At 35.1% G+C, this 19342-nt stretch overlaps 1 protein-coding gene and 1 pseudogene across 1 annotated transcript; one reads left to right on the forward strand and one right to left on the reverse strand.

The window, feature by feature from the left end:
• LOC142605949 (uncharacterized) overlaps positions 1–10301 on the forward strand; it is a 48744-nt pseudogene extending 38443 nt beyond the window's left edge.
• Positions 10302–16407: 6106 nt separating this feature from the next.
• LOC142607662 (small ribosomal subunit protein eS4z) lies at positions 16408–19006 on the reverse strand. Its single transcript, XM_075779230.1, has 5 exons — positions 18869–19006; positions 18235–18312; positions 17946–18126; positions 17645–17742; positions 16408–17035 (listed from the first exon to the last, which is right to left on the reverse strand). Exons 1-5 carry the CDS (start codon positions 18869–18871, stop codon positions 16601–16603), a joined length of 795 nt encoding a protein of 264 aa, XP_075635345.1. The 5' UTR covers positions 18872–19006; the 3' UTR covers positions 16408–16600.
• Positions 19007–19342: the final 336 nt, after the last annotated feature.

Here is a 19342-nt window from a genome sequence, read left to right on the forward strand (position 1 = left end):
CAAAGGAAAGGAATCCTTTGAGAAATCCTATAGGAAGAAAGCACCCAAGTATTATAGAAAACAAAAGTACAAGACTGATGATTTCTATAAGAAAGGAAAATCCAAGGAATTCATTCCACAAGCATCTGGCAAATGCTACAACTGTGGAAAGAAAGGTCATTTCAAGGACGAGTGTAGAGCTAAGGCCAAATCCCTTATCAATACCCTCATTAGTGACCAACCCAGCAAAAATGAGATCTTCAAGTTACTAGAACTTGACCGTTCAGACAGCGAGTCATTCACCAAGTGCTAGTGATGTGAGCTTAGGCGGATATACGTGTCATCCTCTCGATTCCTCTAGTACCAGTACTTCTAGTGGCCCGGATGAACCCACACCATGCAAAGATGGTTGTTGTAGGAACAAAACCATCAATGTGTTGAACAGACAAGAAGAGCTCCTTTTAGACCTCATAGAGGCTATAGAAGATCCTGTCATCAAAGCTCAAAAGCTTACCCTTTTCCATCAGACCTTAGTTAAGGAAACTAGCAAACCTGCCCTTAAGATCCAGCAACCCAAGGTAGATTTAGAGCAAATCTACAATAGGTTCACCCAGTCTAAGAAGGAAGTTACAGTCAACGACCTTCAAAAAGAAATTAAGGAAACCAAATCAGAAGTTAGAACCCTTAAGCAAGATTTAACCATTCTTAGGGTCGATTATGATCTCCTTAATAGAAGAATCCAACTTTTGGAAAGCACTTCTCATCAAAGCAATGAGGAAAATCCCTCAGATGAAGAAGTTGATCGAACAGTTAACCCTACAGCTGACCTTATCCAGGAACCCAGCAAAGGTTTGTTCTTAGAAACCATCAGTAGGATTAACTTCCATAAATGGCATTCCAAAGTCAGGATTGTCATTAGCAATGATTTCGAATTTGAGGTCATAGCCTTAATTGATTCAGGTGCTGATCTTAATTGCATTCAAGAAGGTATCATTCCCTCCAAATACTTTAAAAGGTCTAAGGAGAGATTAACATCCGCAAGTGGCGGGAGAATGCAAATTGATTTCAATATCCCACAAGCTGAGGTTTGCCAAGGCGGCATATCCTTTATGACAAAATTTGTCCTTGTCAAGAACATGACAGACATAGTCATCCTAGGAAATCCTTTCTTGTGTTTATTGTATCCTTTCATCACAGATACTGAAGGTATCACAGCCCATCCCTTTGGTCAGTTTGTCAAGTTTGAGTTTATGAGAAGCCCAGAACCTTGGGAAGTTTACTCCCTCCAAAAAGCTTCCATATCAAAAACTCTCAATACTGTGACCATTCTTCCATCCCGCAATCAAGCCCAGCAACTTGGTTTAGCCAAAACAATTGACTATCCCTTTGACTCTAATCAATTGTCATCATGCATTCATCATGAAAATATTTGCATCTCTGCATCCATCAGTTTTAAAAGCAAAAGGTTTTTTCACAATTATTTGAAAATCTCAAATGATCCAAACCTTTCTTGGCAGGAGATAAAGAGAGCAATATTTAATACCACTAGTAAGTGGACGATGACTTCTTCAGCAGAGAAGAAGGGCAAGGGGAAAGTACCCGCAAGGGACTATCCTCAAGACAAAAGACTACCAGCGGGACAGTCTTTTGTAAAGCATGAAGGCGCATCCTCTACAAGCCATAGAGGAGCAACATCCCTTCAGGAATTTGTCCCTCCAACGGTGACATATTCCAATGGTAATATGGCTATTGTTTTACAGGAAGTCCTATCCAGGAAATACCATTTCAAAAATGGAGCCCATACAGATTTACCAGCCTCCATTAAACTTATCCTTGATGACCTTCAAATGGCCTTTACCCAAAACAGCGATAAGCTTTTCCAAAAAACCCTCAAAGCCATTGAAATCCACTTAGTAAACCTTGGAGCAGAAAAGCTATTCTTACCTAGTCAACTCTTTGGCCAAGAGGATGTCCATTCAATGGATAAAATGACTATCATGGGTACTGATTATGCTAAGTTCAGTCTTAAGACTAGAAAGGCCCTAAGAAGTGCCACAGCCAACTTGCCATCAAATTTACAAAACCGTATTCTGAATAGCACAGCAATGAACAGCTCTCTGAATCGTTGGTTCAAACATTTCCAAATGTTAGTAACATTCTCTATCCCTAATCCAGATGATTCAGATGATATTGGTAATTATATCATGCAAGCCAAATGGGAAGAATACTTTGGAACCAGCTCCAGGGTATATGAAAACAAGCATCCCTTCCCGGGACTTTTGGTCAACTATGATGATGGGTCAGAAGAAGAAGAAAGAGATCCTGATTGGCTCTCACAAATGTTTGAATCTGGATTTATCAGGCTCATTAAGCTCACAAATCATGGCCAAATCAGCAAGTTACCCCAGATCATCCAAAATGCTGTTAGACAAATCAACAGCCCTACAGTTACTATCAGATGTTGGAGTACTTTGCCAGAATGGGACAAAAACAATTGGATGGACGTCCATCCTTCGAAGCATCTTGTCCTCATTAATGGTTTCACTTATCAAGGCCCTTGGTATGAAGGGAACACATATGTTTCCTATAAATATCCTGATGCCCTAGCAGAACGCTGGAGGAATTACTTCAACAACCACATTCTAGACATCAGCCAGGATCTATGGAAGGATTACCATTTTATAGGTTCTACAGACAGAATCTATGTTTTTGGAAAACGTCCATACGACTCAGCCATCAGAAATCTAAAGAGACTTGGTCCTAGTAACCCCAGAGAGTTCCTGTATAGAGAAAAAGATCCTCTCCTCTACTGCGGACTTTGCAATAATTATGCCAGATGTCATGAGCACGATTGCGATAACGATTCCCCGTGGGATCCATCAGATGCTCCTAATACTGACTAAAACATCTTGACAAAACAACTCAAGATAAAAATCCCAGTCCGGTTACTATTCAAATTCAGCACCAGCCACTGATATGAACAGTACCCGCATTATCAACAGTGACCGAATCCGAAAAAGCAAGGGGACAAATCACTGTAGCATGAACAGTAAAAGTTTTTACTGTTCACAGACACAATCATTCTGAGATACTGTTGCTTTCGGTGGAAACAGCTTTCACCTCAGTAAAAGCAATTTACTCTCCGTAATTTCAGCAATCATCCAGCAGCATCCAATGCTCCCTCCAGCCTATTTAAGGGAAGCAAGACTCCAGTCTTCAGCAGGTCCAATTGTCTACAATTGATAGCAACCTTCCAGGTCCAATTGTATCAGCAACAATTGATTAGCAACCTTAGAGGTCCAATTTTAGGAGAAACTTCAGCAACTCCAAAATTCCCTCACTATTTCATATTTGTAATATCATGGCCTCAGTCGGCCTTTATTTGTATTTTCCGCACATGGCCCCAACCGGCCTTAGCCTGTAACTTACCCCCTTATGCTAGCCAATTAGGGATGTATATTTGGATTAACTTAACATGACGCTTGACAAGTTTCAAACCTTATCGGCAAAAGATTTAAAATTTTCTTCTTTCCTCCAAGTTGTATGTGGGGGTATTGGCCTAAAGGGACTTGAACGGCCCGTCTGTAGGGGTTTGGGCCCGAATGACCCAGAGCAGCTCATGTGACTGAAGCCTAGGGTCGTTGGGCTAGAACCATCCCACTAGGAGACATGCTGGGATCGGGACTCAATGGTCGGCCGTATCTCTTTGACTAGGACTGTGTTGGGCCTGGCATGGGCACCAACTAGGCGACCTAACAAGAAAACAAGGTTGGTTCAGGTTGGTAGCCGAATACTAGATAGTGCCTTTAGGGAATTTGTCGTTGAGCGTTAGTTGGCGTCTGGAGCAACTTACGAGGGAATCCTCTAAAATCGTGAGGATTCCTGGGGATTCACATGGACGTGGTATGACGTGTGTAACAGGAGAATAATAATGATCACCCCACTAACAAGACACTATAAAAGGTGGAAGAGGTAAAGAGCAAGGGGGTTAATTGGTGAGGAAAAAGAAAAAAGAAATTGGGGAGTGAGATACAGAGAGTAAAAACACGAGAAAACACTTGGAAACTGAGGGAAGTCAGGAAGAGGGTCTTGCATTAAGGCTTGAAGAGGACACACCAAGCTAAGCTTGGAGCCCCATTAATAGGATTGAGATTTAGTCCACATAGAAATTAATTAAGGGCCCAAATACTATCACGTAAGCGGTATTCGATGCCCACATCGTATATATCACACTATCAAACCATGTAATTTTGCAAAATTTATTGTCGATCGGTTTCGTCCTCCAATTTTGGGAGTAAATTATTATCGGTTTCATGCTGAATTTTGTGGATTTGTCTTGCATATGCTTTTAGTCTACCTATTTATTTTAGGCTTCTCAATAAAATCATTTCTATTTTCTTCAAAATGATTTGAGGGAAAGAATAAATTTTCTCACGACAAATTTGAAATAATAAGAATAGTACTACGGTTACCATTTTGTGTTCTTTTTGTTTCTTAAGAAAATTAAATCAGGAAAATTTGCACTTGATCATCATCATATTATTCACGTTTATCTATACTACTATTTAAGGGACTTTCCCTGTTTGGACCGGATTTTTTTTGTTCCAAAATACCCCTGCAGCCTATGTTTAAGTAGGGACAAAATTTGGTAAAAATAACTTCTACTAAAACATTACCTACAAAATAGAACCACGCTCCAGTTTGTTTTTCAAATTACTTTATCCACTTATAAATTAAATTCTAAAAAAAGTATTATTAAAAAATTAAAACAAACTCTCTCTCTCTCTCTCTCTCTCTCTCTCTCTCTCTCTCTCTCTCTCTCTCTCTCTCTCTCTCCATTGATCCAAGTCTGCCTCCAAACCCAACAAAGTTGTTGGTAAGTTTTTTGTTGCTTCCACCAGCAACTTTTTTTTTCTTATTCTTTTGTTGATTTCGGTTATTGGGTACTTTAGGGCTCGTTTGGTTTAGGGCTTACTCAGTTTTCATAACTCAAACTTAAAACCCATAACTCATAACCCAAACCACACTATCACTCAAAAAATACAACACTTTTGTTTGGTCACAAAACTCAGTCATATATCTCAGTTTTTAATTCCACTTTTTGCCAAAATGATGGACCCACCCACTGACACTACACAAAATATTATGGTTGCTACCCACGTCCCTTTTCTTATTTGCTCTTCAAACCCAGCTACACCAAAACCCAGCTCCACCACCACCAATGGCAAACCCAAAATCCACCACCATCAACCAAAACCCAGAATATCATATCAATGTTTAACTGTTTTATTGATCTAACAAACATCATAATTTCTTTGTTCCTTATCAAGTTTTCCAAATTTTATTAAATAATTTTCTGAAAGGTATTCAAAAGTTCTATCCTTTACTCATGGCAAGTGTTTTGGGGATTTCTCATCCCTCTTTCTTATTTTGTTTTTCTTTTGATAATTGTTATTGCATTGAAATATAATTGCATAATTTAGACATAATGCTAATCTGTGTTACATTTTTTTTTAGGTATCATAAATGCTTTTGTGTGTTTAAATAGAAGCAACAACATGAGAGAAAAATTTACGTGGTTATCCCAATGTGTGGTGTAGATGAAATAGTCCTATAGATACAAAATTCGGGCCTGAACTTTATCAACTTTCTTTTCAAGAATGATGCACTCTTTCAATTGGCCTATCAAATACTCGCTATTTTTTTTATGAATAATTGGCTTCCCTTGCTCCTTAATCTCATCTCACATTTTTTTTTCCTTAAATATATTTGTTTTAAATTTGAAAAAAAAAAAAAAAAAAAAAAAAAAAGCCTACTAAAAAGTAGAGATAAAACTTGAGGACAACATGCTAAAAATAATCTCTAACTTCCATGTAAAACACTGCTTACGAAATTGGACAACAATCACATTAGTTTTAAATCTCAACTTCTTCAATTTATTTCTTCGTCAATTCCTCTCAATTCTATATTCTTTTTCTCTACACCATCATCATCATCATCATTTTTTTTAAATTCAAAATCCTAAAAAGAATAAAAATTTTACTTACAAAAATAAAAGTGCAGTTCTAATTGTTCCAGTTCAACATGTATGTCAATTTACATTGCTCTTTTCTATATTGTTTTTATAAGGAAATCAGCGGCTTTCTAATTATTTGGACTCTGGCTCTTCTTCATTTTCTTATATCATCATTTAAAAAAATAAAAAATAAAAATTTACTATACGTTTGTGGGTTAAAGCTTATTCATGGCTTTTCTTTCCTTTGATTACAATATTATAGTAGAACACAAATTGTACAATTAGAACACAAACGGTGCTATTTGGATAAGTATCAAATTGTGTTAAAGAAACACAAATTGTGCAATATGTAAAAAAAAAAAAAAATCCTCGGATTGGATTGTTATACAACTACATTATTGACTTTGTCATATATATACTCTTAACATAATAATATTTTTGTTATTAGTGATAGTTGTTCCATTTTTCTCAATCCCAGCTCTTCCTTATGAAATTATCCCTAACAATTGTTGCCTTTTTACTATAATTTCTTTTTCATTTTTTTTCAAGAAAATACATTTTTTATTATTGGTGATTAAAAGTACTTGCTAATGTTGACGGCCTTTCTTATAATTTTTTCTTTGAAGGATTAGATATAACTTCATAACTCCCATTAAAAAATAAAATAAATAATAAAATAAATAATAAAATAAATAAAAAACAACGTGAGAGTTGAGACTGTGTGAGAGCCTTTCCTATTTAATTTATTTATTTTGGTTTTTAGGTATTTTAATTGTTTAATTTATTTATTTTGGTATTTAGGTATTTTAATTGTTTAATTTATTTATTTTGGTATTTAGGTATTTGAATTTTTTTGTTAAGGATGTGTACTTAGTGGCTACATTATAGAACTAAGTGGCTATCTTTTAGGATTAAAAAAAAAAACTTGATAAATAAAAATTAAAAAAAATAATAATAATTTGATAACAAAACAAAATAACATGAGAGATTTTCCTATTTATTATTTTTGTTTTTTTTTTGTTTTTTAGGCATTGAAATTTTTGTGATGGATGTGTACTTATTAGTGACTACATTATAGGAGTCATCATATCCCTAAGTTTTTTTGTGATTGGAAAATATAGTAATCTTCGATCATAATGAATCAATACTATTAACCTTTTCCAAAAAAAAAAGGGAGAGCATCTGAGAAGCGCGTGATAATTACAAAATACTAGCCTCTGAGCACGCTCAGAGGCTCTTCTATTTTTTGGGTAAAAGTTAATAATTTAAATCCATTATAATTTGAGATTACTATATTTTCTAATCATAAAATACCTAGGGGTGTGACGAATTTTATGCCTTTGTGGATGAAATATTTTTTTCATCACACTTCTAGGTATTTTATGATTAGAAAATATAGTAATTCTAAATTATAATAAATTTAAATTATTAACTTTTACCTAAAAAAATAAAAGAGCCTCTAAGCACGTACTCAGAGGCTAGTTGTTTTTTTTATAGCTTGGAATACAATGTCTCCTATGTGTACCCTGCCATGTATGCCTACTTTGACAGAGATAATGTTGCTCTCAAGGGCCTTGCTAAGTAATCCCTCGTAAACCCAAAATCTTACTAATGCTATTAAGTTGTTAAATTTGTTTAGATTGATTCAGTGATTAAGTACATGTAGGGTTTTTTAAGGATTCAAGTAAAGAAGCCACAGAACATGCTGAGAAACTGATGGAATATCCGGTATTTGTTACAATCTTGATTTTTATTTTTTATTTTTTGTATTTGATATTTGATATGTTTGTATTTATCAAAGAACCTTCCAAGTTTGCTAATTTGTTTTGCATTTTGTTCTCTGATGCTGATTTTTATTTTTTTGGCGATCATTAGAATAAACGAGGAGGGATAGTTGAGTTACAATCTATCCTTTTGCCTTTGTCAGAATTTGATCATATTGAAAAAGGTGATGCGATGCATGGTCAGTTTTAGTTTTCTACTCATTTGGGCATGCCTAGAGCTAGTGCTAGTCTGATCAAGTTAATATGCCTATATAGATGTTTATGCTCTCACAGCTTTTGTAGATCAGTTGATGGTCATGTAACTTTCTGATAAGTCTGGGATAAATAGCACTTATAAAAGATAATTTGGTTGTATATGAGGCAACCAACCTCCTGAACGTGGGAGAAAGGAAGAGAATTAAGATTAATTTCTGCTTGCCTTTTACTTCTTTCCTTGCTGTATTTAAATACAACTTCTGATAGCAATTACAAATGATTACTAGATAATTCAAATGTCCGTAACAATCGGCTAAACAATATCCTAATAACAATCAACTCAATCTCCTAAATAATAGAGAACCAACCTAACTAATCTAATGACAACCAACCTAACGTCCTAAATAATAGGAATTCTTATTGCAATCAAATTGAATTATCAGAACATAAACATAGCAGATATTTGAATCCTCAGCAACTTTGTAACTTGAGCTGCGTGACTTCAATTGTATCAACCACGTGGTTTGGCTGTTCCAGCTTTGTCTGGGACGTAACATTTTCTTGCATGAATCAGTATCATTTCAATGGAGATGTCATGTATCCTAGTCCTAATTCCAACATTTTAATAGCATAACACATGAGATTGATACAATCATACATGTTCTACAGATTAGCTTATGAATTGATGTGGAGAACCGAAGAATATTTTCATTTTCTAGCTATTCAATAAAAATCGCAGGTCCATGAATTTTTTTCATAGATATACATGTTAATGAATTTTATGTATAATATGTGCAAGAAAGATAGCAACATTACATCAAAGTGGTGGAGCTAAAAATCAAATGTTCTTATAGATTTGATACCTTATCTCCATTTCATTCTTCCATTTTACCCTTTTATGCCACGCATATAAGACCCATTTTATCTCTTTTAAATTGCTGATGGCTTGTGATATTTTTATTCAGAAATGGAGGTTGCATTGTCTTTGGAAAAATTGAACAATGAGAAACTTCTAAATTTACACAGAGTAAATTGCTTTACCATTTTTTATCTTTCTTCCCCTTTTTATCTGTTCGCTTTATCTTTGGTTAAGCAATGCAAATTTATTGGCTTCAAAATAAGGTCTACCCAAAATGGCTCTCCTTCCAACACTAGTTTTTAAAGTTGCATCATTTGATTTGCAGATAGCCAGTGAGAATAATGATGTCAACTAGTGGATTTTGTTGAAATCAAGTTCTTGAGCGAGCAGGTAAACCCATGTTTCATGTTTTCTTTAGTCTGCTATTTTTGTTAAATAATGTTAGTTTAAACTTTGAAGATGGAGTGTATGATTTGGTCTTTTGTTTCTTCTATATTCAGGTGGAAGCTATTAAGAAAATCTCAGAATATGTAGCACAGCTGAGAAGGGTGGGCATAGGACATGGTAATCATGTGTGTATATATATATCTAAGGTTTCTTACACCTGGAAAATTTTTTGTGTATGAGCCACTTCTATATTGTGGATTTTGCAACCAGTACGCTATTTACCATGAATATGAATGCAATGATGACTCTCCAAGAGATCCTTATGAAGGATATCCATCAGATGTTGCTGGTACTGATTAATGCTCTTACTATTTGTCTAGTTTGCACAAAGGCCCTAATTGATGTTGCTCACACTATTTGCCACTACTAGTATTGATGCCCTGCTGACTGATACGCTATTGATTGTCTGGCCTGCACAACGGCCAAATTGCTACAATATTTACTCCTAGTGAAAGGTTCCAATTATTGTACTACTGCTCCCCAAATGGTGCTGCTTTTGCTAAAGGAGATTCTACATGATGCTACTTTGTCTCTTTCGGCATAAAACGCCAAAAGAGCAATGGTTGAAGAGATTCTGCAGGTTCTGATGAGGAAAAGAAAAGTTACTGTTTATAGTCACTGTTCATTGTACTTTTTATTCACTGTACTATTACTATTCACTATTTACTATTACTATTCACTATGTTTTTGCCTATTTAAGGGGATGTCCCTTAAGTTTGAATCAAAATTCTTTAGAGCCCTCTTTAGGAATACTTGTCTTCCTTTAGATATTCTCTTCAGAATTCCCACTATTATACTATTGAACTATTTATATATATATATATATATATATATATATATATATATATATATTAGTTCAAATAATTTTGAAGTTGATCAATACTGACCATCTTATTTCAAATACATGGATGTTGATCTCTAAATGTTCAATATTTGTATGATAGAAGTGGTTTTCTTGGGTGAATTTGCAGGTGTTTGGCACTTCAATCAAATGCTTCTCCGTGATGCACAAGCTGCATGATCAAGAATTATAACCTAATTCTTTTCTGTTGCAGTACTGCTGAATGTTTGGTGTTTTATTTTTTATTTAGTCTCCCTTTCTATGAGTACTTCTTTATGAACTGTAACGATGTATGTGGTGTCAGACTGCTGGTAACTAGAATGATGTAGAGCTAAGGAGACTATGAGGTTTGAGAAAGCCTAAATTTGAACTGAAGTTAAAAAAATTTGATGAGGATGACAAAAATTTCGTTATCTTCTGTTAAGGAAACTAGAAGGAATGCATCATGTTGGACTCAAGCCATTCTCACTACATCCTGTTGTACCAAGCCAGGGTAACCAAATTCTTCCATGTCCATGTAAGACAGATCAAGTGGATGGCTATGACGCCAAGTTTGTCCCAAGGTTAGGTAACAGTACACTAGAAAATCCATGCAGTGCCCATGCAGTGCCGGCTCAAGGCCTAGGCAACTTAGGCCTAGGCCTAAGGCCCCACAACCAAAAAAAAATTCCCTACTAAAAAAAGGCCCCATTTTCATTTGTAAAGGCCCAAAATTTTATAAAAATATCATATTTTTAAAATAATTAGTACTTTTTTTTAAGTGATGTTAAAGATATTACAAATTTTACTATAGGTTTAAGTTTAAATTTAACTAACATGTCACCAATCACATAAAAAATTAATCCAAACACAAATAAATTAAGTTGTTGAATTTTATCAATTACAGTTATTATCACATTATATTGTGAACATTTTTAAAACCAATTGTTTATTTCTAACAAGGCTTCCAAAATAGGAGACCAATAGAAATTAAAACCAATTGAAACCCTAAAATGTTTCAAAAAAAAAAAATGCTGCAAATGTGATAGAACATCAATGATGACTAATCTCCTCTAATAGTTTGAGATCTTAATTTTTGTAAACTAATATCCTACAAAGCCACGCACCAAATAATATTTATCTATCTCTTTCTCTTAAAAAGAATATATAAATTAAAATTTAGGTTACAACTGTACTTAACTATGCATAGTTATATATCCAAGTTATAGTAAGTTTCATTTTTAAAAATATAATTTTTTTTCTAGTTCTTTTTGTTTAAATTTATGGTTCAACTATGATATTCAATTCTCTGTATGAAATTAACCTTAATTTAATTATTATTATTCATCAATTTCTGTATTTACATCAAATTAGTCTTAATTTAATTTGTATTATATATATTTATTTAATTAATGTTTACATATAAAAAGGCCTCATATAAAATTTCCGCCTTAGGCCCCAAATTTTGTTGGGCCGGCCCTGTGCCCATGAAACATATGTTGGGAGAGGAGGCAAGTGAGAGTGACATATATTAGTTATTTACAAATAAGTTACCACAGTGAAAGATGTTCATGCACATAGACACTAAGCTAATTAAAATGGCACACAGCTTAGAGCGAGCTAGTATACTGCCAAAAGACTAAGCAAAATGAAAGCAAACGAGAAAGCCCTTCAGCATGACCTTCTAACTTTTCTCACAACTAATAAATTACCCGTGCAATGCACGGATAATATTATAATATTTTATATAAGATGATTTTGGAGAATGTTATATATGTATTATAGCATAGTTGTTATAAAACTTTATTAGTAATGAGTTTATAAAAAAAAGCAACAATTATAATTTGTATACACATATTCATTATAATTATTCAATTGAAGTAATGAAAAAAAAAAAAACTTTGGAGAAAAATTATAGAATAAAATTTCTTATAGAATGTGTCTTTCTCTCTCCTTAATTCTAAAACAAAATACACATCTCAAACACTCACAATTAATCACATCATTTACAAAACCCACAAATTTACAACATTGGACGTTGACATCAAAATCGTAATCACCATTGTCACTCAATATAAAACGCAAACCCTCCTTCCTTGGTTGTAGCCAACTCAAACGGGGTAGGAGTAGATGAAACAACAATGTTAGAGTTAAGTAGGTGTCTTGAAAGATTGAAGGTAAATGACATTATTTTTTGTCTATATGTATTTGACATGGGATAGCATGAAGGGCAATAGATAGGTATATATAAAGGGCTAGAAGTGCAAGAGGTGAAAAGAGTGAATTAAAATCTAAAGTGTTTTGTGTGTATGCGTGAGAGATGAAATGTCTTCAAACATTGAACCAAATAATACAAAGAATATCTTTTTTTAATTAGAAAAGTCTTAAAACATTGAACCAAATAAAACCAAAAGTCAATAATTAATTTGTTCTTATCTCTTATATAAGTTAAGGTATTTCAATTCTCTTTATAGGGTGTGCCACATGGCAGAACCTCATACTCTCCCGTATGAGGTCTCTGCTTTTATATAAATATATATATATATATATATATATATATATATTGATTTGTAAGCTTCTATATTCTAATCATCATAATCAAAATTATATAAGTACTAGAAGCCGCTTGAGCTTCCCGTCTCCTCCTTGCCTCTTCAATGATGGGCAACTTGATGCACCGTCTTTGGCGAGAGACACACAAGGCTCTGTGCCTTCCACAATGGTGAAAACATTGCTCTGATGTGTTTCAAACACATTGCCAACTGCATCTTGAATGTGAGTAGTTTCAAAGCTGCCCTTATGCTTCTCCCCCTTCTTAATTACTCCACCACATCCCCTTTCCCTTCCACCGATCACCATGACAACATTTCCTACACCAAATTTGATAAAATGCATTATCTTGCATGTCCCTAGGCCCAACTTGATGGTGTCATTGGCTTTAATGAGTGAGTCTGGGTAACATATTGATGTATGCAACATCACTTTTGGAGGTCTCACATAGATTTAAGGCCACATGCTATGAGAGAGATGCTGCTGCATATGTGAGATACATAAGATAATTATTAGTTGAGATGGGGGGGTTCTTTCTTTCTAAAAATCACCGACTAGACCTTGCAAATTGAACTGCCAGAGGAATTTACAAAACTGTCTCAGATAATATTCTCAACCCAACCAACTATTACACTGCTAAAAATATTGTTGAGAACCATTACTACTACCAATTTATGTTCAAAACCAAAAATCAATTGAAAGTGAGACAAGAAGCCCAAAAATACGTAACTCCAAGACTTCTTTTCTGCAAGTGACCATGAAGCCAAGTACATAATACTTTTTTTTTCTCAAAATTAAAGAGAGAGAGTAACATACTAAATGTGTGCTCAAGTGGACCAACCTCTGCTTCATTGTCAGTAATTGATTGGAGACAAAATTTACCCTCAGTGTCTGTAGAAGACAAAATTTTAAGCCAATTATAAAATGTCAATTCAAAATTTAGTGGCAAATTCTAAATTAATGCTATTAAATTGATTAAATTATATGATGACATGTGACATCCAAATTGACATCACATTGGCATATCAAAATTTGCCACGTGTCATTTGGCCCACAAGATAAAAATAAATTTCTTATTCAAAATTTATGGATAATTATCTTTATTAAAATAAATAAATAACTAAATAAAGATAAATTTTCTATTCAAAATTGATAGATAATTATCTTTATTAAAATAAATTAAATAGAGATAATTATTTATTTTTGTTGATTATTATCTTCATCAAAATATGATTTTTATCAAAATAGATAAATAGAGATAATTATCTCTAATAAATAATTTGGGCCAAAGTCTATTACATATTTTCAAGTATATCAATTCGAAGTGGAGCTTAATAGAGGACATCCCCTCTCATTTTCGACACGAAGTTTTCAAAAGAAAGTTTTCAAAATGCCCTAGCTCTGGAGAAATTCTGTCTCAAGAATCTTTGAAGAACTTGAAGAACATTTAAGATAACAAATCTCTAACAAGCTCAAATTTAGCGATTTGTTGAGATTTGTTGTGAAGACCGTTCAATCCATCTTCCAACCAAAGTCAAGAAGATCTCTTGTTCGAGTCAAGTTCAAAGAAGATAGAATTAGAGGGTATTCTTTTGTAAAAGAATTAAAATAGAGATTGTACTCATTATTCATCAATACAAATTTATATTTGCAAACCATATTTCCTCTCAATTGTTTGATTTTCTGCAATTGGGAAATTTTGTGTTTACACTGTCATGCAAAATCTAGAAATGGTGAGAGTTTCAACCATTTAGGCTTTCAAACTCTCTGAACGTGTCATGCATCAAGTGGGCTCATAATATAGAGTTCATGTCAAATTCCAAAGACTATATCAATCTTTTCAAAATAACGCTATAAACTCTTTAGAACTATTTGTGAAAGAAGCTGGCTAGGAAATTAGTTGAAGTGAGCATGAGCATACCCCATGAAACATGGTTGTATGGGGTACCGGGGATGGTTTAGGAGCCTGCAGGAAAAGCAATTGGAATGACACAAGTGAAACAAAGAGGCATGGCAAAAACATTAAACCAAAGAATTTGGCTTTTGGGCCATGGACATGACACATATCCAAAAATGGTCATGTGTCAGTCTGTTGTCTCATCCAGTGCTCCAGTGCACTAAATAGAAGCCTCTCCCTAAACCAAAACACAAAACAATTTGCTCACAAATGCGCAACCCCCCCACCCCCCCCCCCCCCCCCCCACCAAAGCTACACATTATCTTTGATTATCTACTTCAAAATCAAGTAAAGTAGGATGAAATATTGAGAATGAAGAAGATAAGAAAATGTACCATGATGAGTTGTGTAATGAGGAGGTAGGAGCCACCCTTAGGTTGCACCTGCTGAGTAACAGGCAGAGGAAGCTTGAGAGGAAACTCTAAACCTTGGCGAAGCTATAGCCTATATAACTATATATGCATGCACTTGATCTTTGTGCATGCATGTATAGTTATATAGGCTATAGCTTCTTGCACACTCAATATATCTTGAGGCTTCTTCTGGCTCCCTACATGCATGATAGAGAAAAAGACACTCTTTGCTCTATGGATCTTTTAGGCTTATTGGAACTTTCCGACTCTGTTAACTGTGTTATTACATAAGTGGCGTCAAGGAAAATTGAAAGATGAGGTTTATCAATTATAAGCTCTGCTCAAAAGGTCAGGGTTGGTAAAACAGCCTCCCAGGTCCAAAGCTTCCTCCAATGCATCATACTTTTTTGGGGAAGGATTTGCTTTTGCTGCAAACTCAATTGCAGGACTTGCTGCAAACAGAGTAAGGTGGCAAGCCATAAGAGTGACAGCAAGTCATGTGCTACAATGGTCGTGCATTTTTTTTGTAATAAATTAGTGAAAGGAGATGGGTTTAAGAAAGCTCATGAGCCTCAACCACTCATCTCAAAACTCCTGAAGTGGTTTACACTCTTGATTCTATGCTGCTCGGTGATCGGGGTGAGAACATAACAGAAGGATACAAGGTTGATTTCATTCTAAACTACAGTATCAACATGCTGGTTGATTTCATTCTAAGCTACAGTATCAACATGCTGCTTCTCTGCTATTGATGGCAGTGCTTCGCTAAGGTATTATATTTACAGTACAAGAGCACAATTATAGGCTTGAAGAAACAATGAGTTGGGTCTTTGTCCTCGCCGTAAAAGAAAATAAGGATAAGAAGCGGACTTTTGTTTTGTAGATAAAAATCAGATTTCAATCAATGCGGTAGTTTGGATGATCGTACAATCTAGCAATTATCCCAAGCTCCCCTTCCTCTCCAAGAGAACCTCTCCAGACCTCTAAATCAAATTATAGATTCACTTATGTCTCTCTCTTTCCATCTTTATGAAGAGGAGAGTTTACTAGTAGAAACGAGATCCAAATAATTTATACAATCCTTAAAACTGATTCATTAACAATACCAACGCCATTAATGGTATAAAGATTTGAGAACGAAGAAGAAATTGATTTTTAGCAATGGAGAATGAATGATAACAGCCCATAGAACCGAAAAAATTATAGAGATTGACCAAATGTTCCAAGAGACTAGACAAGACCATCCTAATACCAAGCCTGTCAAATAAAAATTTCACTCTCCAGAACTTCTTCAGGTTGTGAAGCCTCAGTGTCCAACTGACATGAGCAGTTTGCCATTGCAAAGTTCTATACAACTGAGATCAATAACAACCTAAAAGCGCAAGAACTGGAAATACAGAGTAAATTAACAAGACCCGTAGATAAAATTTTCAAACACACAGTAAGCTGATCAAAATAGTCTGATACTTCCCATTGTAGTGCAAAACAAAATTAGGCATAAATATTGCAACTCATAGGACTGTCCAAAATCAAGTACCGCAAAATTCAAATAAAACACACCCCAAGCTAGAGGGGTCAAATTGCAAGAGTAAACTTCAACTAAGTAATCTTCTAAAACTATAATGGAACCACAACAGTATTTAAGCAGCAGTAGTCTGTTGGCCTTGAAGCCTCTTCTTTGCTTCTTCAATGATTGACAACTTTATACCCTTGCCCTTGGGGAGAGAGACCCATGGCTTTGTGCCCTTGCCAATGGTGTACACATTTCCAAGACGGGTGGCAAACTCATGACCTGTGGCATCCTGGATGTGAACAGTCTCAAAGGTTCCCTTATGCTTCTCCCTGTTCTTAATGACTCCAACACGGCCTCTGTTCCTTCCACCAGTCACCATGACAACATTACCAACATCAAATTTAATGAAATCGGTGATCTTGCCGGTCTCCAAGTCCAGCTTGATGGTGTCATTAGCCTTAATAATTGGGTCAGGGTAGCGGATAGTTCGCCCGTCATAGGTGTTGAGATAGGGGATTCCCTTCTGCCCAAACTGCACAGACCGGACCTTGCAGAGCTTGAACTGCAAGAGGAATTATGAAGATGGTCAAAATAACTTTTTCATCCAATCATGTCAATGATTTTCTTCTTATAGGAAGTCAAAGGCAAGCTGGGTGGGGCAAGGCGCCAGTAAGGTGCCTCTAAGGCTATAAGACAAGGTGCCTTTACTGACGTGCTTGCCTTTAGAACCTAGATGAACAAGCCAAGAGCCATAAGGTATGAAAAAAGCACTAAGGTGAGTATCAGTTTTTCCCCTAACCTATTATTAGATTATAAATTTACAGAAGCTTGTTGTAAAACCTAATGTTCAATTAATTAACTTACAAACACTTGTTGTAAATTTATTGTTAGTTTAATTAATTTATAGAAGCTAGTTATAGAAAAACAATTAATAGAGCTTAAGCAGTGTTGAGCTCATTTTCAAATCAAATCATTACCATATACAGTCACAACTGTGCAATCAAATCAATCTGACTAGTAAGACCGTTGAACATAGCTTATTAAAGTTGCAGATATTGTATTACATTGAATATAGAATTCAATGATGACACTTGTTTTAAAAGCAACACCAGGAAGAGAATGCAATGGCCCAAGTCCAGCAAGAACAAAGAAGTTATTTGTATTGACCAACCTTAGCCTCTTCATCCCTAATTGAGTGGAGACGGAACCGACCCTTGGTATCATAAAGGAGACGGAAGTTCTCATTTGTTTTGGGAATTGATACAACATCTGAAAAAATGAAAATCGTTCCAAACTTTCAGAATATTTCTAAATCATCTAGCCAGCCAATACTGAAGAAACCAGAAATCAACATGGCTTTTATAATTGTAGCTAATACAAAACCATTCACAACATTGCAGCAAACTTTGAATAGTGCTATTAGCATTGAAAGAATATCAAACAATAAATAAATAAGACAGAAGTGTGCATACCCATGAAGCCAGCAGGGTAGGTCTTATCAGTCCTAACCTTCGCATCAACCAAAACATGTCGTTGCATCAGAATGGCAATGACCTCACGGTATGTGAGTGCATACTTCAACCTGTTCCTCAGGATAAGAATCAAGGGCAAGCACTCCCTTGATTTGTGGGGGCCAGACGACGGCTTGGGAGCCTGTAAAAAAAAATTACAAAACATTATACATACAACTGGGAGAGGAGGTAATGAAAAGAAACAGGAAATGAAGTTCCAAATAGTCTACACGCTAATGATTTCACTTACAAATGCACCCCCAAGTTTGTCAAGCATCCAATGCTTTGGCGCATTAAGCCTCTTCAAATGTTTCTTCAAACCTCTAGCCTGTAATGTAACATAGTAATCAAGAACAAATAAAGGGTAAAAAAATGCATCACAGGAAACATTAATAACCTACAAAGGCATTTCCTCTCTGAAAATTAGCTTCTACTATATTCTTCAATAATATGATTAACAAATTCGAAAAATACACACTTTAAACAATACTGAGCATTTCAAAATGTGAGAATCCATCGACTCACGCTTCCCCAGATCTGAATGAACCGATATGTATAATGCCTACTAATTCCAGCCCCTCCCCACACCCTCAAAACACTCAAAATATATAGATACTATTCATTCAAAGCAGAACAGCCTAACGAAAACAAAAATAATAAAAGGAAGACATGGAATATGGGATCTCTATGTTACGGATTTATATGAAATCAATCATTAGCAGAAAAACCCATGTTCGTTCCTAATCCCCCAGTAACACAAAGACAAACCCATATGAATCCCCTAATGCTGGAACCAAATTAAGATTAGGAAATGAAATGTAAACATGTATAGTATATTCAACGAAGTACAAAAGAAAACGTTGTCATTGATGGGAAAATCGAACCATGTTGGAGTTGTGGTATCGTAGATCTCGGCGCCGACGTTGGAGCTGGTCTTCTCACTCGGCTGCACCTGCGAAACAAAGAGCTAGGGCGACCATAAACCCTAGCTCACTATTTATATGCTCGAAAGTGAGGCTTATCCTTTCTATCTATGCACTATAATTACAGAAGTGCCATTATGAACTTATTATACGACGCCGTTTATGGCCCATGTAACAAAGGGTTCTTCTATTACCAAAAACAAAAAATCCCACAAATATTTTCACAATTGTCAACCTACCCAAGTCAATTACCACTAAAGAGCATTTACATAAGTTTGTTTAAAACTTTTGGCAAAAATGCTTACGCACCCCTGAAACTTTGGAGTCGTGGCTCTTATACTCCTAAAACTTTAATTTCAACCAATTTAGTACCTGAACTATATACATTTGGCAAATTATGACTTCTATTTGTTCACCATTTGACACTAACGATCT

The sequence above is a fragment of the Castanea sativa genome, chromosome 8 (assembly GCF_040712315.1).
Source record: "Castanea sativa cultivar Marrone di Chiusa Pesio chromosome 8, ASM4071231v1".
NCBI classification, from domain to species: Eukaryota; Viridiplantae; Streptophyta; class Magnoliopsida; order Fagales; family Fagaceae; genus Castanea; species Castanea sativa.